General features: G+C 42.5%; 1 protein-coding gene across 1 annotated transcript in view; it reads right to left on the reverse strand.

The window, feature by feature from the left end:
• Positions 1-19,952, reverse strand: part of gpr162.L (G protein-coupled receptor 162 L homeolog) — a 36,475-nt gene that overhangs the window by 5,309 nt on the left and 11,214 nt on the right. The window contains exons 2-4 of the mRNA XM_018225044.2: positions 17,459-18,990; positions 8,496-8,685; positions 7,224-7,408 (exon numbers count right to left, since the gene is read on the reverse strand). Coding sequence (XP_018080533.1) covers positions 7,224-7,408; positions 8,496-8,685; positions 17,459-18,295 — 1,212 coding nt within the window. The 5' untranslated portion in view covers positions 18,296-18,990. The remainder of the gene's footprint in view (positions 1-7,223; positions 7,409-8,495; positions 8,686-17,458; positions 18,991-19,952) is intronic.

The raw sequence follows: 19,952 nt of genomic DNA on the forward strand, positions 1-19,952 counted from the left end.
TATTAGCACCACCACTTTAACTAATTAATGGATAACTAATGAATTCTTAAATCAATTGAAGTTTTATATAAGCACTTGCACTTTTGAATGAACTATAATTGATGTTCTAAATGAATTCATGAACTAATTTTGATAAAATGAATCGGTGGTGTGTAGTTATAGAATTAATTAAACGGCACATGAAGCACTAAGCACTTTTTCTGATTGTTGCACCTTAATGGTAAATTGATTAGCGAATTCATTCTACAACATATTTTCAATTTGTTTATTGACTCAATTTAATTAATTGACTGATTTACTATCATCTACAGTTACAGCTGCTGATTTGAAGCAAGCTTGCCTCACATGTCCAATTCAAGTAAATCTACGGGACAATTTACAAAGCAAATGGCCAAATGCTGAGAAGAAACTCAGTCCTGATCTTCAACCTTTCTACAAGATTAGACACGAACTGTCCTTAGTAGATGACTATGTTGTCCGGGGAGCTCATCGTTTACTGGTACCAGAGTGCTCACCAGGGCTGTATGTTGGTAGAATGGCACATGTGTGTCCCATGAAGTGCCCGTTGCTGGGGTGGCATTTAGGATTCACAGCCAGAGACCCTTCTTACACCTGTGCCATGCTCTGTACAAAGGCTGGGTGCAAATACTCTGTGTATTTGCACCCATGAGCCCTATGAGCTGTGATTTAGTGGCACTTAGCACTTGGACCCTAAATCATTTAGATAAATATTGCACCCTCCTTCATTCCTGTCTGTTTTTTTACATTACAACCTAGATTTTGCATCCCTGGATTTTATTTTTTCCTGGAATGGACGTCGTTTTTTCACAGTCCCATTCAAACAAGCTGTGATTTTCCTTTCCCAGAATAAATGGTTTCCCGGGAATTTATGCTGTTTTGATGCAGTCCAACCTGGCCCCTTCCGCCTGACGCACACAAACAAGCGCACACGCATGCATGGTAACGGCACAGCAGGGGGAACATGTGTGCATACACGCAGACAACGCTCATGACAGCATTCAGTGATTAACAAGCAGTGGGGGAATTAGCACCCAGAGCAGGGTTAGGCATAAGAAGATGTACTTTCCTGGTGCCCTGCCCCCACTGTTGCACCCCAGTCATGTGCCTCTTCTTCCTACCCCTAGTTCTGGCCCTGACGGGGCCCATTGGCATAGTCCCATGCACAGCCACGGGGCTGTATTTATACATATTTATTATGCAGGGTAAATATATAATAGATTCTTTTCCTTTCCTTAGGGCAGAGACACATGCGACAAATCTCCTTTTCTTCCGGGCGACTAATCTTCCCAAAAAGCCTTCCGCTGGCTAGAATCGAAATCTCCGGCGGGATGGCACTCAGAATGCTTAGTTTTCCGAAGTTGCCTCACAAGGAAACTTCAGGCGACTTCGGAATAGGAAGCCCTCCGAGTGCCATCCCGCCAGCGACTAATCTCTCCGAAAAGCCTTCCGCCGGCTAGAATCTAAATCATTGCTGCATGGCACTCGGATCGCTTAGTTTTCCGAAGGTGTCTCATGAGGAAACTTCAGGTGACTTCGGAAAATGAAGCACTCCAAGTGCCATCCCGCCAGCCATTTAGATTATTGCTGGCGGGAAGGCTTTTCGGGGGGTTTAATCTCCCAGAATCTTTGCGTGTCTCTGCCCTTAGAAGAAAAAAAATTGGCCACCTTTGGAGACTTGCTATTCAAATCTGGTGGCGGAGCTGAGGGTGGAGCGAGGGGATACCAGGCATGTTGTCATTGGAAGTGACATCAGATGTGATGGAGACTGAAGTCACGCACCGTTGTGGGCATGACATCACTCCGCAAACTGGGGGTGGCGTCGGACCTTAATACAGTGCTGCAGATGCATCTGGCACACTCGGAAGTGTATCATATGTAACCCAATGGGCACAATGTATATGGCACTGCTGTAGGTCTGGGCCACACTGTGCATAGGAAACCTTCTATTGAGCACCCATGCTCCCCTATTGTCCTGATATCAGCAGTCCCAACCGAAACCCCTGAAGAGGTGGAGTTGCAACTGGATCAGCAGAGGGTTTACTTGTGACTGGGGCAGACTGGGCTGTGGCTTAATATATTCAGATTTTTCATTTTCAAAACGGGACTGGTGGTGGGTACTGTACCCTGTGGGCAAGCACTCTCCTTAGGCACAATTGAATGCACCAGGCTCCAAAAAGAATTTTACTATTTGGGGGTGATATTGGGGGGCATAATATAGCAGCAGAGTATATAGACTCTCCCCTTTTTTAAAACATAATTCCGCCTCTGAATTTGGACAATCGGTGATGATGATAAAAATAAAGGAATTATTTCTGGGTATAAATGAACTCTTGTTGTTTGGTTATTTTTGGCTTCCGCTCAAAGAGAGAATCTATTTTTTATTTGCTATGGAAACCTGACGGCCTCTCTCACAACGACGTACTAAAGGTGATTCTTCCTCCATCCTTGGCAAAGTAACAGCGAAGGGAATGCTAAGTACAAAATGATAACTCCGGGCAGAAACAGCAACTCGGTGCTTGCGAGAGACGCAGGGAACTGAATTGGGATTTAGGCAAAATTATAGCTGTTATTATCCAGCACTTGACATCCCTTTATCATGTGCTGACGTCTCACATCAAAGCTGCCGAACAGGAGATAAAAGAATACAGAGAGCGGAAACAAAATCTATTCAGCTGCAGAAATAATAAGAAAAAAGCAGGTCCTTCCTGGGCCCCCCAACAGTCTGCCGTAAACCTAATCCCCCCACTTTACATGCAAATTTACAGTATACCAAATTTGCTATGGTTTTGTTTGTGTTGTACATGGCTATACAGTAATGGAAACTGTTATCCAGAAAGCTAGGGATCTTTCCATATTTTGGAGTATAATACAAAACTACATGTAGAGGTTATTTATTAACGTGCAATATTTTGAAGCCGAAAACCCCAAAAAATACGAGATTTTTTCCACAATTTGTTATCCCCCTGAAGCTGTTCCAAGTCCGAATCCGAAAATACGCCACCTAAAACCTGCTGTATTCATGTAATAGTCAATGGCAGATGACCCTAAAGGAGAAGTAAAGCCTAATGTTGTACATGATGTTTTGTGCTTCTGTACCAGCCCAAGGCAACCACAACCCTTTAGCAGTAATGATCTGTGTCTCCAAAGATGCCCCAGTAGCTCCCCATCTTCTTTTCTGCTGATTCACTGCACATGCTCTGTGCTGCTGTCACTTACTGAGCTTAGGGAGCCACTCACAATATACAGTACACATAGAATAGAAATGTCACAATATAAGGCTGATTAGTAATTAATACACATAATTACTACATGGCAGCACAGAAACCAGTGCAATTAGCATCAGAATTTAATAATCAGCAAACCTGTAGCATCAGCTTATATTACAGCCAGGGAAGCTCATTTTCTGCTGGATAATTAGTGACGAGCCCTAAGCTTAGCTTCTCAACAGCCAATCAGAGCCCACTGAGCATGTGAGTGTCACAGACACTTTCCAAGATGGTGACCCCCTGTGACAAGTGTAAAGTCCTGGATCATTGCTGCTATTGACAAGCTCAAACTTTAGCCTTGTGCAATAAGTTCACTATATAAAATATGTGATTTGTAGCCATATTAATTTTTGGGGTTTAGTTCTCCTTTAACCATTTAAAGATGTTTTAACCCTCACAAAATGTTTGGGGTTTTCAGGGTTTACTCTTGTTTTACCACGAAAACTCAAATTTTTCGTGTTCCAAACACGAAAAGTTCTGGCTTTTCATGCGACAATCTGAAAAAGTCGCAGTTTTTCTGGATTCAATTTTTTTTTTATTGATAAATAAGGACAAATTGTGCATTCTAGTTTGGACTTTTTTTTTTATTTAAAAAACAAGAAAAAATTTTATTTTGATAAATAAACACCTAGCCAGAATGCCAAAAACTTGAAAAATTCTATTTTCCTACTATGAAATCGAAATTTTTAGTGCAAATACAACATGATTTTTTTGAGATTTATTAAACCCCGAGGATGGAAAAAGTCTGAATCCGAATATCCGGCATCTCAGACCTGCAGAGGTTGTATATAAGTCAATGGAAGAGGTGCCTATCCTATTTGGAAGTTTCTTTTGTCTGCGCTGGAATTAGCCCAAAATGACTATTTTGGACTTTTCAGGCAAAAATTCCGAAAAAAATAGTTTGATACGGATTTCGCTAGATTTTTTTGTGTTTGTCCCAGATCCGATTATATTGTGATTTTTAAAAAATAAATAAGATCCAATCGTGGATTCTAGTTTGGTCGGAATGTTTTGATTAAAATACTCAGATGCATTTGATAAATAAGGCACTAGTACTTAAAGGGGGAACTATCGTGAAAATTAACATTTTATATAAGCGTCAGCATACTGAAATAAGAAACTTCTTAATACAATCAATTAAAAATTCTGCTTTATTTTTGAAATAATCAAGTTTATCTCCACTATCCCTCTCTCAGCATCTGTTTCTCTTCATTCTCTCTTCATGCAGCAGTTGGGTGTCAGATAATCATTGACAGTTAGATCCAATATATCTTATGGGGGGGCTCCTTTCCTAGCAGATGTATTAAAGCTCACTCAAATAACTGATTCCAGTACAAACAAAATCTAACAAAATAACTGCCTTTTGCACAAATCCTGCATGTAGAGAGACATGATGTCTGGTGATTTTAATAGAGTGAGCTCTAATACATCTGCTAGGAAAGGAGCCCCCCCTATAAGATATATTGGATGTAACTGTCAATAAATATCTGACACCCAACTGCTGCATGAAGACAGAATGAAGAGAAACAGATGCTGAGAGAGGAATAGTGAAGATAAACTTGAGTATTTCAGAAACGGTACCGACATTTTAATTGATTATATTTACAAAACGTCTTATTTCGGTTTGATGGAACTTATGTTAAATTGAATTTTTCACGATAGTTCCCCTTTAAATTGCCTTCAGGACCCACCCAGTTAAAACCATTAACCCTTGAATCTTATACACAGATAATATAATAACAAAAATGCAGCTGAATAATAAATACTACAGGTATGGGATCCATTATCCTGAAACGCGTTATCCAGAAAGCTCCAAATTACCGTCTCCCATAGACTCCATTTTATCCAAATAACCCAAATTTTTAAAATGATTTCCTTTTTCTTTGTAATAATAAAACAGTCGCTTGTACTTGATCCCAACTAAGATATAATGAATCCTTATTGGAAGCAAAACCAGCCTATTGGGTTTATTTCATGTTTACATGATTTTCTAGTAGACTTAAGGTATGAAGATCAAAATTACAGAAAGACCCCTTATCCAGAAAACCCCAGGTCCCAAGCATTCTGGATAACAGTTCGTATACCTGTAATAAAAACACGATAAAGGTATCCACAAAGGGACCTTAGGGGACTGGTTGCCATTCAATCCATGTGGAATTATCACCTATATAATGTAACAACCTTTTATTGTATTAATAAATCTATTTCCTGTTCCTGGGCTGCTCTCCTTCACATTGTCAGTCAGGGGGAAGAAACTGAACGAGCCTTTAAACTAAGAGGTCGTTGCTACTCCATATTCACTCGTGGATCTCTGGTATCTTGAGATTTCTGGCTGGGCATTCCTGCAGGAGGCAAATCATTCAAAAGACCAACTGCAAGGTGGCTTCTGCTAGCAATCCTCGTGTATGTCTTATATTTTTAATCTGGATAACGCAAGGCTTTTTTCATCACGCCCCTGCTTTGCTGCTGACAGGGCCACGTAACATCTGTAGGCGCGGATTAAATAAATGATTGGGCTTTGAATTAAAACTGCTGTTTGTCAGGGCCCGCGTATTGATTTAGAGAAATACGTTCACCTCTGACGTTCTGTTCTATCTCTCAGGTTCCACTAATGACTTCCCCTTTGTCTCCATTCCTTTCCTCCATTCTAAACCCACATCTGATTTATCCTCAATCCCACTGTTCTGTGGCTTCTTTTCTTCCATATTTTATTGCCATTCTGACTTTCCCTTTAATCTGGTATTTCAGTTTGCTCCCCCACCCCCCCAGGTTACTCTGCTCCTATAAGATCCATGTTGGATTTTTTCGCTCATTATTCACATTGATAACAAACAGTCACAGCCGGGTGCCCAGTGGCTTTTAGCTCCCGTGCGGAAATTACAGGAGACAGGAGCGTGCCTTTACTTTGAAGTGATGCCTAGTTTTGGCTACTTGCATGGATGTTCTGCATTGGCTGCTTTTTAAAGGGAGCTAAAGTAATAATGTACCCCCTACTGTAAATGATAAGGATATTAGAAGTCACTGAGGGGTTCTGTGACCATATAAAGGCACAAGGCTGCAGGCTGAGTTATACAGGGAACTCTGAGTATCACTCATGTATTATAAGGGATAATGTACCCCCTACTGTAAATGATAAGGATATTAGAAGTCACTGAGGGGTTCTGTGACCATATAAAGGCACAAGGCTGCAGGCTGAGTTATACAGGGAACTCTGAGTATCACTCATGTATTATAAGGGATAATGTACCCCCTACTGTAAATGATAAGGATATTAGAAGTCACTGAGGGGTTCTGTGACCATATAAAGGCACAAGGCTGCAGGCTGAGTTATACAGGGAACACTGAGTATCACTCATGTATTATAAGGGATAATGTACCCCCTACTGTAAATGATAAGGATATTAGAAGTCACTGAGGGGTTGTTCAGTGACCATATAAAGACACAAGGCTGCAGGCTGAGTTATACAGGGAACTCTGAGTATCACTCATGTATTATAAGAGATAATGTACCCCCTACTGTAAATGATAAGGATATTAGAAGTCACTGAGGGGTTGTTCTGTGGCCATATAAAGGCACAAGGCTGCAGGCTGAGTTATACAGGGAACTCTGAGTATCACTCATGTATTATAAGGGATAATGTACCCCCTACTGTAAATAATAAGGATATTAGAAGTCACTGAGGGTTCTGTGACCATATAAAGGCACAGGACTACAGTTATATCGAAGGTTTTAGCTAATAACTTTTTATGTTAATATAGTTGGGTATATTTTTTATATAACACAATTAGCAGTGAGTCATATGACACCAGTGACATCATTGCATGGCTTAAAATGAACCATTAATAAGCATATATTATTTTAGTCAGACAGTTATATGCATTCTATTGAAGAAGATAACAAGATCACTGATTTAGTAGCTGGTCATCAGGTCTTACCTGCTGTCGGTGCACTTGGAGGTACTGGCCCCGGTCTGTTGGGAGCAGGACGTGTCTAACTGGCAGATACTTTCCATCTCTCAGGACTCCTCCCAGATATTGTGGGGGTCTCTTAATGGCAGCTCCATTGGAATCGAAACGAACTTCACACAGGCGGCCGTCTGCAAAGTCATCCCGACCACTGTCTGTGACCGGAGATTGGTATGAATGGGGGCCAGGCAATATGGTGCAAGAAAAAGCAAAATAAAAGTGGGTGCAGGGAAGAAACATGGGGTGTAGTTGAGTTTGGTTGGAGTCAAAGGTGGGGAGAGGCAAAAGAGGACAATCAGGTGAAACTAGACACAAGCTTTGTTTAAAAAAAAACAAAAAAACATCTGCATATATACATATACATTTGGGTACTTGATTATCCACAACCAGCTTCTTGACTGAAGACCCCAGAATATAAAATGGACTATGGGGCAGAATTCTAAAACTGATATTGTTCCAGGATTTCAGGCTTGTGGTTAAGGCAGAAATGGAATTTGCCTTAGAGCCAAGTATCAGAGGGATCCCTATGGAGGGCATTAGGCCAAGAACATCTAAACTGTGGTCTTCTAGCTGCTTCAAATCCCAGCATTCCAGGAAGGATGTGCAAGCCCCTCTTGGAGTCAGAGTTATATGAAAAAATTGTTGTATAAGCCATAATTATATAGACCAGAAAATAATGCTCACAGTGTCGGACTGTCCCACCAGGATACCAGGAAAACTCCCGGTGGGTCCAGGTGTCAGTGGCCCTTTTGCTTCTGACCATTTGTCCTATCTCATGGTCATTCCCTATTTCCTTATGAGGCTTAATAATGGAAGTATATAGTATAGTGTGTAGAGATAAAAGACTAGGAGTCAAAAAGGTTGAATGAGGAGAGGAGGAATAATAGTTTGTAAAGTGGGCCCTCGGCCTAAGGGTTTCTGGTGGGAACTGGAATCCCAGTCTGACACTAGGTGCTCATCTCCCAATATTAAGCTTCTTAGGCTGATCCCCAACCAGTACTTCTAGGGGAGGCAGACCCACAGTTTGCAAACCAAAGTTGAAGAGAGATCAAAAAAGCCCATGGGAATGTGCCTTAGAATATCCCACCTGCAACCCACAGTCTCTATGATACTAAGACACCGATCATCCTTGGCCAAAGTCTGGCTGGGGTATAAAGGTGGTTTCTTTCAACTATAATTGGAGAAATTGTAGATATTTCTCATTCCCTTTTCCCTCCTTTCAACCTATAACATTTCTCTCACCCTCATCCGCTCCGCTGTCGGACAACATGGAGGCGCAGTGTTCCCACACGGTGCGTAGATCTGCTCGATATCGGGCGCAGGACCAGATGAACGATGGGAGGAGAAGGGTCTGTGCCATGGAGCACCACAGCACACACAACACCATCCACGGCGGGGTGCTGTCATACCGCAAACTGACGAAGCTCACCACCTGCAACACACCAGGACATGTAACTACAAATCTAGGTACAGTAACTCCATTACATTGCTCTATGTATGCTGTGGGCCTGGGACCTGTGGGCCCTGTGGCAGTTTTTGTCTGACTGCCAGTTGCCCTTGACAAAAGGAAAGAACTGTTGCCGACCCAAGGTTGCCATATACAATTCTCTGGAAAGTCTGTGTCTTTATCCTGTACTCCATGTCTTTAAAGAAGAACTAAACCCTAAAAATAAATATGGCTAAAAATGTCATATTTTATATAGTGAACTTATTGCACAAGGCTAAAGTTTCAGCTTGTCAATAGCAGCAATGATCCAGGACTTCAAACTTGTCACAGGGGGTCACCATCTTGGAAAGTGTCTGTGACACTCACATGCTCAGTGGGCTCTGATTGGCTGTTGAGAAGCTAAGCTTAGGGCTCGTCACTAATTATCCAGCAGAAAATGAGCTTCCCTGGCTGTAATATAAGCTGATGCTACAGGTTTGCTGATTATTCAATTCTGATGCTAATTGCACTGGTTTCTGTGCTGCCATGTAGTAATTATCTTGTCTTCAGGGTACAACTGAGTAGACCTATAGGTCATATTTAGTGGTGGCAAGGTACCATGCTTCATTAGGATTATTCAACTTATAGCCCCTCAGCTGTTCCCAGTTCCCTCCCAGCCTGGTGCTGGAATTTGTGTTTCTGCAACAGCTGAAGCTCCATATGATATATAAACAGGTATAAAGTATTACTGATACCATCCTGTCCTGCTGCTACCATCTTGCTTTCTATAACCACTATCCCCCATTCTTTTCTACTTCTTACAGGACTCAAGGCATTCCTTCCTCCTGGTCCCAAGCATATTCCTCCTTTGAGAGCTAATCTTTCCATTTCCAAAGAGAAACCTATTATAGAGTCCATAACTGCACCTAAACTGCTGACCTAGACCCACAACCTGAATTTCTACCAAGTGAAACCCACAAGCTGCAACATCTGCAATCTGACCTGCTACTCACTAGTCGCCATGATCAAGAGGCAGTAAATGTCTAGGGATGGAGGGAAGGTAAACAAGTGAAAATTGTATTGTTTCATTAATCAGCTTATTGACAACCCTCAGACTCACTAGGGGTCATTTATTGTTAGGGATGCACCGAATCCAGGATTTGGTCCGGGATTTGGCCAGGATTCTGCCTTTTTCAGCAGGATTCAGATCCAGCCGAATTCATGTACCTGGCCAAATCGAATCCGAATCCTAATTTGCATATGCAAATTATGAGTGGGAAGGGAAATCAAAGAAATCAAAGGAAATAAAGAAATGTTTTCTACTTTTCCTGTCCCTAATTTGCATATGCAAACTCGGATTCGGTTTGGTATCTTTCACAAAGAATTCAGGGATTCAACTGAATCCCAAATAGTGGATTCGGTGCATCCCTATTTATTGTGTGCAAGGCAGGGAGCAAAGTGCAGAAAACTGGTGCAATCTGCCATGTTTTCTTCACTTTGGACAAAGAAGAATTGTTGTTCCAAAACAGAGCACAGAGACCTTCACAGAGTGCGACCCGAGTTTGGCTCCTTGTGTCGCATTTAGTGGAAGATGTAGAAGGCAGCCAAACCCCAGAAGGAAGTTTTGAACGAGCACCATTTGTGTTTCTTGTACTTCTATCCAGGGTCTGGGTAATTGACCCCTACTCACTACCTGACCTACACCCACCGTACCCATACCCTGCCTGTGACCAACATTTCTTTCCATGTCTGTGGGTACATGACCCAGTGCATAATTGTAACCAATAGTATTTTCTCTTTTTCCGATGCCAGACCATGGTCCTACTCTTCTTCTTCCTATAATGTAACTTTCTATTAACAATGACAAATATGAATGTCTCATTCCGCTCATTTGTTGAGTCATGTCTGTACCACCCACGTCAAACACACCTACCCCACGGATATAGCCTTTTCCTACTTCAGGGACTGCCTTACTGATCATTCATTGCTCAAGGCATCTGCAAAATGCAACTATGGCAACTGCCTCCTTCAAAAGTTCTTCTGCATCCCTGAGCCCCGGCGCAAGCCAATCAGGAGAATTTCTTCCGGCACAAAATGCATCATTTTATCCTTTCAGTGCATTGCCCTTTACCTTTCCATTAACAATCGCCTCTATTTCAACTTTAAATGTTGCACAATCACAGATATAAATGTAGGTCCTATGAGAGACGGGTGTCGGAGGGCATGATGATGTGCTTTGTAGTGCGGAGGTGACTGCTGAAGGAATTTAATGAGCTGTGGCAGATATTTCAGATGCTGCCGAGACTTTCTGGGTTCATTGCTCATTCTTATATGTCATGTCGCCTCCTTTTATGCTTTAGTGTATATACTGTATAAATATATATTGGTGCAGAAGAGTTGCCATGTAGGTAGATGTGATTAGGGAAGACATTGAGCAGCAGTTGCAGGTAGTGTGGGGTAGAAGGTAAAGCAGTAGCAACAGAGGCACTAACAATGGATATACTTGGGTGCCCATCCTGCATTCTGAGAGTTCTAGAGCTATAGGTGCTACAGACTGAATTTCATGTCTGCATGATTCATAACACTTTAATTCTGTTTCATCCATACCAATTATAACCGACTTTGGAGACAATCGTCTCTCACTCCGAGCCTCATTAACGCCCCCACTAATGTCAGTTCTCAATAACAACGCGGCTGCGGAACTGCAAGGAAAAATCGATTTCTGAAACTTGCTCTACTTGGGTGTTAGGATTAAATATGTGGGTTCTCACGGAGCATTATCTGCTGATTTCTTGCTTTTATTTACATTCTCCTGTGCAGAGGCTACATTGTAGTGTTTTAAAGTTATACGAGGTTGTTGGATTCTCCCTCTGCAGGGGCCACAAGACCTTCATTTAAATGGTAATTCCCTGTCCAAAGAATTAAAATGAAAGAGGAAAGGGTTGACACAAATATGAATCAAAAGTTGGGATAAAGTGAGTAAGAACAGGGTACACCCACATCAGCCAAATTGATCTGCTACAGGTTAGCTCTCTGGATATTCTAATATTCTGATTAGTTGCTTGAACTTCATCCACATCAAAGCTGATTAAACACAAACAGGAAATCACCCCAATGGGCCCAATTGTACCCCCTGTTCACCCAACTATTTGGTCTACTATTCTTGTGCCATGGGCGTTCCCACAGAGAGGAGAACTATTTAAAAGGTATATCGATAATTGCTCATACTCACACAGAAGTGTGCCTAATGAATTGTTTCAAATGTTAATTATTGAAGATTAAACACACAATATATTGACTAATAAAGAAGGAGGATGTTCTACTCCACCAGCTTCTGAAGCCAGAGAAGAGCTTTGTAGAACATCTTCCTTCAGTCTTATGTTGGTTCATTAAAGGTTCATTCAGGAAGGATCTGGCCAACAATCACTTGGCCCATATATATGGATAGTGTGGATCTATGTTTGTATCGGCTGCACTTTGCCCATTTGGTTTACCATATACGTGGCCAAAATGATCAAAGGTCCAGTATTTCCAGCCTGCATTGCTCATGAGACAACATATCCCATTTCTTCTGGGTATATTGTACTGGAATTCACTTGGTTTTTACCCTTGGACCTAGGAGTGCATTTCTCTCAGTAGCCCCAAATTAGGCAACACTGTCCAGGGGAGGTATTGGGATTTGAGGGGGGATTACACAGGTATTTATACATGTGTGAGTGCAGGAATGTATGTGTGTGTCTGTTCATGTATGTATGTGTATAAGGGAGTGGGTTTGGGAGGATAAATGTTTCTAAATGCTGTTTCTATAGCAGCAAATTATAGCCTAGCTTTTAGTTCACTTTAAAGGGAACCCCCCACTTCTTTGCCTGTGCTGCAATGACATATATAACATTATCCACATTACCAACAGTAATAGATTTTAATTATACCATTATGGTTGTAAATGGGCAATGTGCAAGGTATATATCTATAATACTCGCATGCACATTAGAACAATGTATATATTGTTTATACGACATAGCTGGGGGTTGAAATTCAAGAGGTTTTTTTGTACATAAAAGAAATCTTTTTAACGGGCAATATCTGTTGTGCCCAGGGGGAGCCTGCAGGCACCAGTCATTCTCCTAGCGCTTTCCTATGATTGGAAACACCATTTGGCTTATTATTAATGAGTTATTGTTCTCTCATTTTTCATGGCGCCAATAAAATCAAAGAGCTAATGTGATTTTTAATGGGGTAAGTAGATTGTATTCCAGAAATGTGTGTCAGATATTGCATTTGTGTTGTACTTGTCCTTTTCTCACATCTCATCGCATTGTGAGGGGGCAGAATTAGAGATGACCTAGGCCAGGAGGGTTTATTGCAGACCCTTTTCATCCCCAGCTGATGTGATACTTCTAAATATGGAAAATCCAGTCCTTACAAGAATCCTTGTCTCCTTCTGACTCCATGTGAGTCACCACGTCCATATCTTAGTATAGATTTTACCTTTTCTACGCACTTACTGGCATCGGCCTACTCACTCCTCCTGCTCTGCAGAAATGCTCAGGTGCCCCGTGAAAGGACATGTCATGTTCCAATGTCAAATGTAGTATGAGCAAATGCATCTCTCATAATTATCCCTATTTAGCTGAAACCTCAAAAAAGAGTTGGTATTAGAGTAGGTCAATGTGGGCTGGATGTTATTATTGATGTGGCCTAAATTGTCCTTATTTCATCAGGCTTGTTTGCTGGAACAAAACCCTAACGTTTGTTTTTTTTTTTAGCTGAGAGATACTAGTATTTAAGTGACCATTTTAACTACTTTTTAGGAATTGTTGACCCTAAAAGACCTTTTCTTTTTCAGAAGTCACATTGAGTTATATACTAGCTAAAGAGTGGGTGTGATATTTTGGGGGCATGGCCAAAAACCTCCTGGAAATCACCTCCATAGTTATCTGTACTACATTTTTAGAAAAGGGGCCTCTCCACCAGATACCAAGAAGGATCCACCCACTTTGTTTAGGTCAACAAATGAACAAATTGGGCTTTAACTTTCCCAAATTAAAGACAGGATCACGTTTGTGCAGATCCATCAGTAGGCCAAATCCATAACCCAATGTCGTCATCAAATAACGGTGATTTTTAGGATTCTCAATGGATATCTGTTCTATCCTCCTTCACACATTAGCTGCAGATGCCAAGAAAGTCATCAGCCCTTGTTGGTCTGCCTATGGCTAACTTAATCTGCCGTCATAATGTTCTAGTCTGGCCCAGTCCTTGAGCTAAAAGCTCTATTTCTCCCTTTGAGTTATATACCAGCTGATGTGTGATACGTTGGGGGCAAATCACCTCCAGGAGGCCTCTCCACCAAATACCTAGAAGGATCCACTCACTTTGGTTATGTCAACAAATGAACAAATTGAGCTTTGACCCCAATTTAAGGACAGGATCACACAAGGGGTTTGTGCAGATCCATCAGTGGGCCACTTCCATAACACAATGTTGTCATCAAGCAATGGGATTTTCTATCTTTCCCAATGGATTTCTGTTCTGTTCTATCCTCCTTCACACATTAGTTGCAGATGCCAAGAATGACTAAGTCATCAGCCCTTGTTGGTCTGCCCATGGCCATTAATCTGCCGTCATAATGTTCTAGCCTGGCCCATTTCTTTAGCTAAAGGCTCTATTTCTCAACCCCAATGTACTAAAAGCTAACAGTGGCATTTTAAAAGAACCCACTCCTGCAGTGGGTTATTTTGGTTTGCTGCTCTGGTTACTCCATGCTCAAGACTCTTGACCCTCAGTCTGTAAGATGCCCTCAAAATAACCCACTGCTGGAGTTAGGCCACAAACTTTCGTTTATAAGCTACTGTCAACTTGAACTAGTCCAACCCACTACTTGAGTTACACACACACTGCCCTCCCATGAGCTGGCGTCAGAAGGCTCTACTCCCACTAACTGTTTGAGTTGATTGCTAATGAAACAGGGTCGGACTAGACCAGCAGGACACCAGGAAAAACCTGGTGGGCACAGGCTCTCATGGATCCTCTCCCCCTGCCTTCCGGAAATTCTGCACTCCCTGTGGGCCCCTGATATGGCAGCCCCGGTAGACCTGGACCCCCCAGTCTCAACATTGTTACTCTCAACATTATTTAGTACAGATACACCAAATCCAAAATTTAGCTTGGGATTCGGCCCAATCCTTGCACTTCCTTTAGCTTTGGCTTCACTGATTAAACTGAACCCAAACCCAGTAAGGTTGTGTGACTTTACAGCTCTTGACAACTAAACACAAAAATATTTTTTTATATTAAAATTTGAATAGCAAATTAGACCTCAGATTCGCTTTCGTATTTGGCCAAATCTTTTGAGGAGAATTTGGTTTTTGGCCGGACCCAAAACTGATGGATATTGTGCATCCTTAGTTTTAAGGGCTGCTGCCTGCCCTGGAGGGTAGGGATCAAAAATGCGCTCCATGCATGGGACAGTAAAAACAATATGTTCAGTTGAATGTGCACAGGTTGCTACACAAATATATTTATATATAATCTGTATATCTAACACATAGTAGTTTGCTTGCAAAATTTTCATGTCCATCAACGTAAATGGTGCATCAATGATTAGGCATTCTTGGCCAGGACCTCAGGTCGGCTCCCAGTATTCAAGAACCCACTCATCACTCATCGAGGCCAAGGCTTGGAGTGGCAAGGACAAGGTTAAAAATGGTGACTGCCAACACAGCTGCGCATTATAAGATGGCATGGATCTAAATATATATATATATATATATATACTGGGCTAATATATATAATTAAGGAAGAAAGCGCTAGGCCTGCAGGGCTTTTGTGGGGTTAGTCTTTGCCCATGCAACATGCTAGACCTTATAACAAGCCAGGCTTACACATGCTCATGTTAGGCCCATTCCAGGCTCTATATACTCCATGCTGCACAAGGTGGCAGTTGGAGTTGCCATGCTGTGTATCAGTGCAAAGCTTGGAGAATATTGCCGCATTGCTGTGTAATATTGCATGAACTTGCTGTGCATGCTCTTCTCTGGATATTCCATATTTTCACCAGCAGGCCCAATGGTCGGGTGCTTCTTTAGGGCAGTGCAGAGAGGGCAGTTGACCTGAGCTTTTGGCATTGCACATAATTACACGATGTTGGATATTTTTGGAAATTGGAATGAGCAGCCTGTGGCCCTACCAGCTCATATAACAGCTGGAGAGCTGCAGGTTGGACATTGCTGCTTGGATCCTAGCCTTCCTGCACTGCCCAAGGGCTCATCTTCTTCAATCCTGTATATCATGCTCTGGGTTCATGCCAGGCTCTGGTAGTGCAAGATTCTGCACATGCCGGCCTCTGTATACCACTTATTCCTAGAGAAGAGGACCTCTGGTCATTGGACTCCATCTCTGCTTTTTCTGTTCTCTGAAACCCAACCGTCCTATTGGTGCAAGCAGCACAGCATGGGTTAATCGGGACACAGCAGCAGCTGCCTTCCGAACGGCTAATTAGCTGAAACTGATTATTACGTTAATTGTTAAAATAATTAAAAGCCTTGTAAGCGGCGATGGGAGAGAGAGATTAAAGAACAGAAGGAAGGGGAAGAAAAACAGAGAGGTGATAGTGATCATTATTATCAGAGAGTAAACGAGAGAAGAGGACCGGGCGAGAGATGGGATTAAAGGAGCAGAAAGCAAAGGACAGATGAGAAGAGACAGAGAAAAGAGACGTGTGATGGAGAAGCTGAAAACATTGCGGAGGAGGAAGGATACAAGAAGGAAATAATAAGGGGCCGTTGTTCCCTGGGGCAGGAGAGAGAGGCAAAGGGCCTGGTCTCAGTAATCACACAGTTCATAATAAAGGGGAAGTTTGCCTTTCTGTTAACTTTTATTTTGCTTTGGACGGTGGTATTCTTTGACAGCTTGCAGTTGGTTTCCATCTTCGTGACAAATTATATCTAGGGATGCACCGAATTCAGGATTCGGTTCGGGATTCTGCCTTTTTCAGCAGGATTCGGCTGAATCCTTCTGCCCGGCCAAACCACATTGGAATCCTAATTTGCATATGCAAATTATGGGTGGTGAGGAAAACCGCATGACTTTTTGTCACAAAACAAGGAAGTAAAAAATGTTTTCCCCATCCCCCCTAATTTGCATATGCAAATTAGAATTTGGTTCAATATTCGGCTGAATCTTTCGTGAAGGATTCGGGGGTTCGGTCAAATCCAAAATAATGGATTCGGTGCATCCCTAATTATATCAGCCAAGACTCCATTCTTTTGTCTTCTGACTTTTGTCTTCTTGGTTACCTACTGACACTGTAAACCCTTTATCAAATATGTTTGACCTGGAGGTCTCATTATGTCTACCTGACCTGACCTGGCCCTGATGATGAGGTTCCTGAGTCCAAGGTAAAGTTGCATCCCCTGCACCCACCGTAGTTACACCACTGAGGACTGGGTCTGCAACAAATCAATGACTGAGGCTAGATATTTAGATTCTAGGTGAGGGGAAGGAAAGATGGCCCAGAATCCTTACATTAATATATGTTAGCTCTTCCATGCATTCATAAATTACTCCATGTTTTTACAGTGAATGTATTTTTATACTATTTTCCTTATTTTTCTGCCTTTTCCATCATGTGCTAGTGAGGGGCAGAGACTAGGGATGTCAAGATGGGAAGGGAAGGAATGCGGGAGAAGAAAACAATGGAAGAAGCTACAGAGAAAAATGAACAAGACTGGAAGAGAACCCCCATAGCAAACACATACACAGTCCCCACAAGGCTCACCAGTATGGGTAATCCAGTCAGTGCATCATACAGCAGCACAATGCCTCCAATCAGTCCGGTGACCTGCGCCGCTGTCCTCGGTGATTCTGATCCATCCAATGATGAACGTCTCTTTCCCTGTGCATCCTGCACCACAATGGCTGGAACTTCTATCTTGCCCTCCACCCCACCTTCCCCTGCTCCTCCTCTTTGCCCTGACGCAGGGCAACAGCAGGCATGGTATATAGTCACTCCCAAACATCCTAGGCCCGTCCCCACTCCTCCTAGAAGCAGAAGTTGGAAACACAGACCAAAGCCCAAGCCAATGCGACTAGCCAAGAAGTGGCAACCACGGGTGTAGAAGCGGCGGGCGTTGTCATGCCATCCAATGGATGGAAGTGTGGAAAGCACAAACGAAGCTGCCCAGATTCCCAATGCCCCCTGAAGTGCTTGCCTCCTGGCACCACCAAGCCTGTAGCTGACAGGCCAACGGACCATCCACATCCTGTGGTAGGAGAGACAGGCCACGGTTAGGCAAGTAGATAGTGCCAGGGTATAGTATGTGGAAACAAACACCTTGCACAGTCCCTCATTCCACTCATACCCGGAATGTTTATGTCTCAGCTGAACAACAGAAAAAAGGGACAGAGGTATGGCCGCCATGAGAAGGTGTGTTCCAGCCAACAGGCAAAGGAGCAGCTCCAAGGGACGAGGACGTTGCCCGATTCCCCCACGACTGGCTAAGCTTAAGATGCTCCATCCATTGGCGAGGAGTGCGAGGGCACCACATGCCAGCCAAGATAAGGAGTTATTCTCATACAGCTCATCTGCCTCATCCTGATCAGAGGCCCGGGGCATCTTCTGGGCCCAAAGGGCAACAGTCCTACTTTTGTCTTTCCTAACTGAAACCTCTTTCTAAGTGTTCTTCCCTTGATCTATCCCCTACTTTTTGTCTTTATTCTCAAACTTTACTTTGACTCTGTCTGGTAAATCCCTCAAGCCACTATTTTTTGCCCCCAATAATTTTCTTTTCTATTTTTTTCATTGGATTTCCCCTCCTTTCTATGCCTTTCTACTCTAGACTCCTCACTTCTTCCTGAAACATCAGGTTCTAACTGGTCTTCTAGAATCCATTGTTGCCCAAGAACTGGATGGAGGGTTTCTTGGTATCCTACTCTATAGGCAACTCTTTGCCAATTTTCTGGATTTCCGTTTCATCTGTCCAACACTCTCCATGATTTACTCTACTACTGTTCAATGCCTATTCGATTGTCACTAATGATCTGCAGTCTGTCTACAATGTCTCCCCGTACAGTCTCTTTTTCTTATCTTTTCTTTTCTTCCTTGGTCTTCTTCGTTTTGGAGTAACCTTTTCACTTCTTGGTTCTTCTGGCCTCCTCTTTCTCACGGGCACTATGACGTGCTACAGTACCTGCAGTACTTTGAATGCTGTCTCCAGACACTTCCTAGTGGATTAAATTCCAAGGAAAGTCTGGTGATAAATGTAGGTGCTCTTATGTAGGATTCTCTTATCACTCCAGTTTGGATCTCTTCTGTAAAAAGAAAAAAAAACAGATCTGTATGGCTGACATTTGTGTGCATAGAGTGAATATATTAGACTAGACCTACAGAGTTCCTTTTATTATGTCTGAGGAACCGCCAATCTTCCTCCGTGCAACACTAGCCTTGCTATAAAGTCACTGGAGATTTATTAGTCGGCTCTGTGACAGTGAAATGACCTTCCCCAGGTTCCCAAGCAGACCCCCAATTAATCTCTCACAGCAGTGCAATCCAACTGGCTTTTCAATCAGTAAAGTGCAGCTTTTGTACATGGAGATGAAACACCAGGAAAATACTGTGACCGTTTATCCCAATCCGCCAAGGAGCATTATCATTGGTACTTACACACTAACAATGTTCTCCTATATTACTTTGCAGTATTAGAACTATACACAGTGCACAACACAACAACAGAGAGTGACAATCCTTGAACCTCTATTCACGGTGACCGGCCTTTCCCGTTAGTTTTGCTGCCATTCTGGAATCACCCACTCTCTCTGTCAGATCGGTTGACAGTTGCGCCACTGCATTTTGGTAAATCGTGATTAGAAGGTGATTGGATGGAAGTCTTGGCATGAAAAGATGGAACAGCTGGAGGGCTACAGATCCCTTTACAATCCCATAGCTTTTTTTTCATCAACAGTATTTTTTTCAAGTTATTATCTTTTATTTGTATAGTGACAACATATTCCACAGCCTTCAGTGTCAGTGGAGCTTACAATCTAATGTCCCTATCACATTCACACACACACACACACTAGGGGCAATTTTATCAGGAGCCAATTACCTGCCTGGATGTTCTGGAGCAGCTGAAGAACTCGGGGGAGCCTGAGGAACCCACTAAGAGACAGTGACTATATACACTTATTCTTGTTTTCACCATGTTTACTGTTTCTGCCATAAGGCAAGGTGAACATCTCACTGCACGTGGCAAAAACAGGATCCTAAATGTATA

This window comes from Xenopus laevis, chromosome 7L (genome assembly GCF_017654675.1).
Source record: "Xenopus laevis strain J_2021 chromosome 7L, Xenopus_laevis_v10.1, whole genome shotgun sequence".
Taxonomy (NCBI): Eukaryota; Metazoa; Chordata; class Amphibia; order Anura; family Pipidae; genus Xenopus; species Xenopus laevis.